This window comes from Nothoprocta perdicaria, unplaced genomic scaffold, assembly GCF_003342845.1.
Source record: "Nothoprocta perdicaria isolate Ctin4 unplaced genomic scaffold, notPer1 scaffold_42, whole genome shotgun sequence".
Classification (NCBI taxonomy): domain Eukaryota; kingdom Metazoa; phylum Chordata; class Aves; order Tinamiformes; family Tinamidae; genus Nothoprocta; species Nothoprocta perdicaria.
In genome coordinates, this window is record NW_020455666.1 from 260,380 (window position 1) to 262,231 (window position 1,852).

At 75.4% G+C, this 1,852-nt stretch overlaps 1 protein-coding gene across 1 annotated transcript in view; it reads left to right on the plus strand.

Annotated features, from left to right (window-relative positions):
* Positions 1-1,749, plus strand: part of RASSF1 (Ras association domain family member 1) — a gene marked incomplete at its 5' end in the record, with an annotated part of 3,320 nt that extends 1,571 nt beyond the window's left edge. Inside the window, 4 exons of the mRNA XM_026046109.1 lie at positions 872-976; positions 1,051-1,330; positions 1,405-1,520; positions 1,600-1,749. Coding sequence (XP_025901894.1) covers positions 872-976; positions 1,051-1,330; positions 1,405-1,520; positions 1,600-1,749 — 651 coding nt within the window. The remainder of the gene's footprint in view (positions 1-871; positions 977-1,050; positions 1,331-1,404; positions 1,521-1,599) is intronic.
* Positions 1,750-1,852: the final 103 nt, after the last annotated feature.

Here is a 1,852-nt window from a genome sequence, read left to right on the forward strand (position 1 = left end):
GCGAGGCTGGGGCCGGGGCGGCGCCGGGCCCGCGCTGGGGCGGCTCGGCGGGCAGCACGGCCAGCAGCGGCTACTGCAGCCAGGAGGACTCCGACTCCGAGCCCGAGCTCTTCTACACGGCGCGCACCTCGCTCGGCCGCCGCCCGCGCCGCCGCCAGGTCCGTGCGCCCCGCGCCGCGGCGGCGGGAGCGCCTGACGTCACCCGCCGCGGGGGGGGGGGTCCCCGCGTGACGTCACCCGCCGCGGGGGGTCCCCGCGTGACGTCACCCCCCGCGCAGGGGCGGGGAGCGCGCTCGGGTCGTGTCACGACCGTGGGGAGCTGACCGTGGGTCACTGTGGGGTGCCGGGGGGCTCTGCCGCGCGGCGTGGCCGCCCCATCGCCAGCGTGGAGCGGGAGTGAAGCTGGGCTCAGGGGTGACACTCGTGACACTCAGTGCTGCAGCCCGGGGAGCCCGCGGTGCTGCTGGGGATGACAGAGGGCAGCCAGGTCCTTCCAGCCGCGCCGGAGCCACACGGGCACCATTGCGGGTGTCCCCACATTGTGGCAGTCCCACGCACCCCGCGGCCACTGGCATCTCCCTCCATACCACTCCGGGGAGGCTCCCGGCGTGCGGGGCCCAGGCAGGGCTGATGCTGTCCCACAGCTCCGGGCGGGCAGCGCGGGGCCGCCGGCTGGACCTGCCCCGGCACCCCGCGGCCCCTGGGGCCCTTTGTAAAGGAGCCGCCGAGGCAGCTGGAACCGCGAGGCCGGGAAAGGGCCGCGATCCCGCCCCGGGATGATGCAACGGCCGGCAACGGCATCCGGAGCACAGCTCCACATGTGGCATCCCTGGGGCTGCACGGGACGTCACCACTGTGYACTGTCCTGCAGGATGATCCTGGCGAGGCCGAGACGCCGGAGCTGGAGCCGGCACAGCTGGAGCAGCGCATCAAGGAGTACAACAGCCAGATCAACAGCAACCTCTTCATGAGCCTGGTAGGGCGGCGTGGGGGGATGTGGGGCAGCGTGTGGGGCRGCCGCCGCTCACCCGCCGCCTCCCCGCGCCGCAGAGCAAGGACGGCTCCTACAGCGGCTTCATCAAGGTGCAGCTGAAGCTGCTGCGTCCCGTGGCGGTGCCGGCGGCCGCGCGGCCCCCGTGCACGGCCGAGCCGCGGCGGGCACCTCGGCGCCGCGCGTCCTTCTACCTGCCCGAGGGCACGGCCAAGCACCTGCACGTCACGTCGCGCACGCCGGCCGCCCACGTCGTCACCGCCCTGCTCGCCAAGTTCATGGTGCTCGACAACCCCCGCAAGTTCGCCCTCTTCGAGCGCCGCGAGAGGGACGGCCAAGGTAGCGGCCGGAGCGGCCGGGGCGGCCGACGTCGGGGTTGTCGCCGGCGCTGACGCCGCGCGGCGCCCTTGCAGTGCACGTGCGCAAGCTGGGCGAGCACGAGCGGCCGCTGCGGCTGCGGCTGCTGGCGGGGCCCGGCGAGAAGGCGCTGAGCTTCGTGCTCAAGGAGAACGAGAGCGGBGAGGTGCAGGTGAGCGCGGCGGGGAGGCGCCGGGCGCGCGGGCGGCCGCTGCGACGCCCCGGTGACGGGCGCCCGCTGCCGCCCGCAGTGGGAGGCCTTCAGCCTGCCCGAGCTGCAGAACTTCCTGCGGCTGCTGCAGCGCGAGGAGGAGGAGCGCGTGCGGCAGGTGCTGCGCAAGTACGAGCGCTGCCGGCAGCGCTTGCGGGAGGCGCTGGCCGCCCGCCTCGGCCCGCCGTGACCGCCCCGCGCGGCGGCGCCCCTTCCCGCGGCGGGTCCGCGACGGGCGGCGCTCCAATAAAGGCGGCTCTGCGAGACGAGAGGCCTCTGCGTGTGTTTGGGGG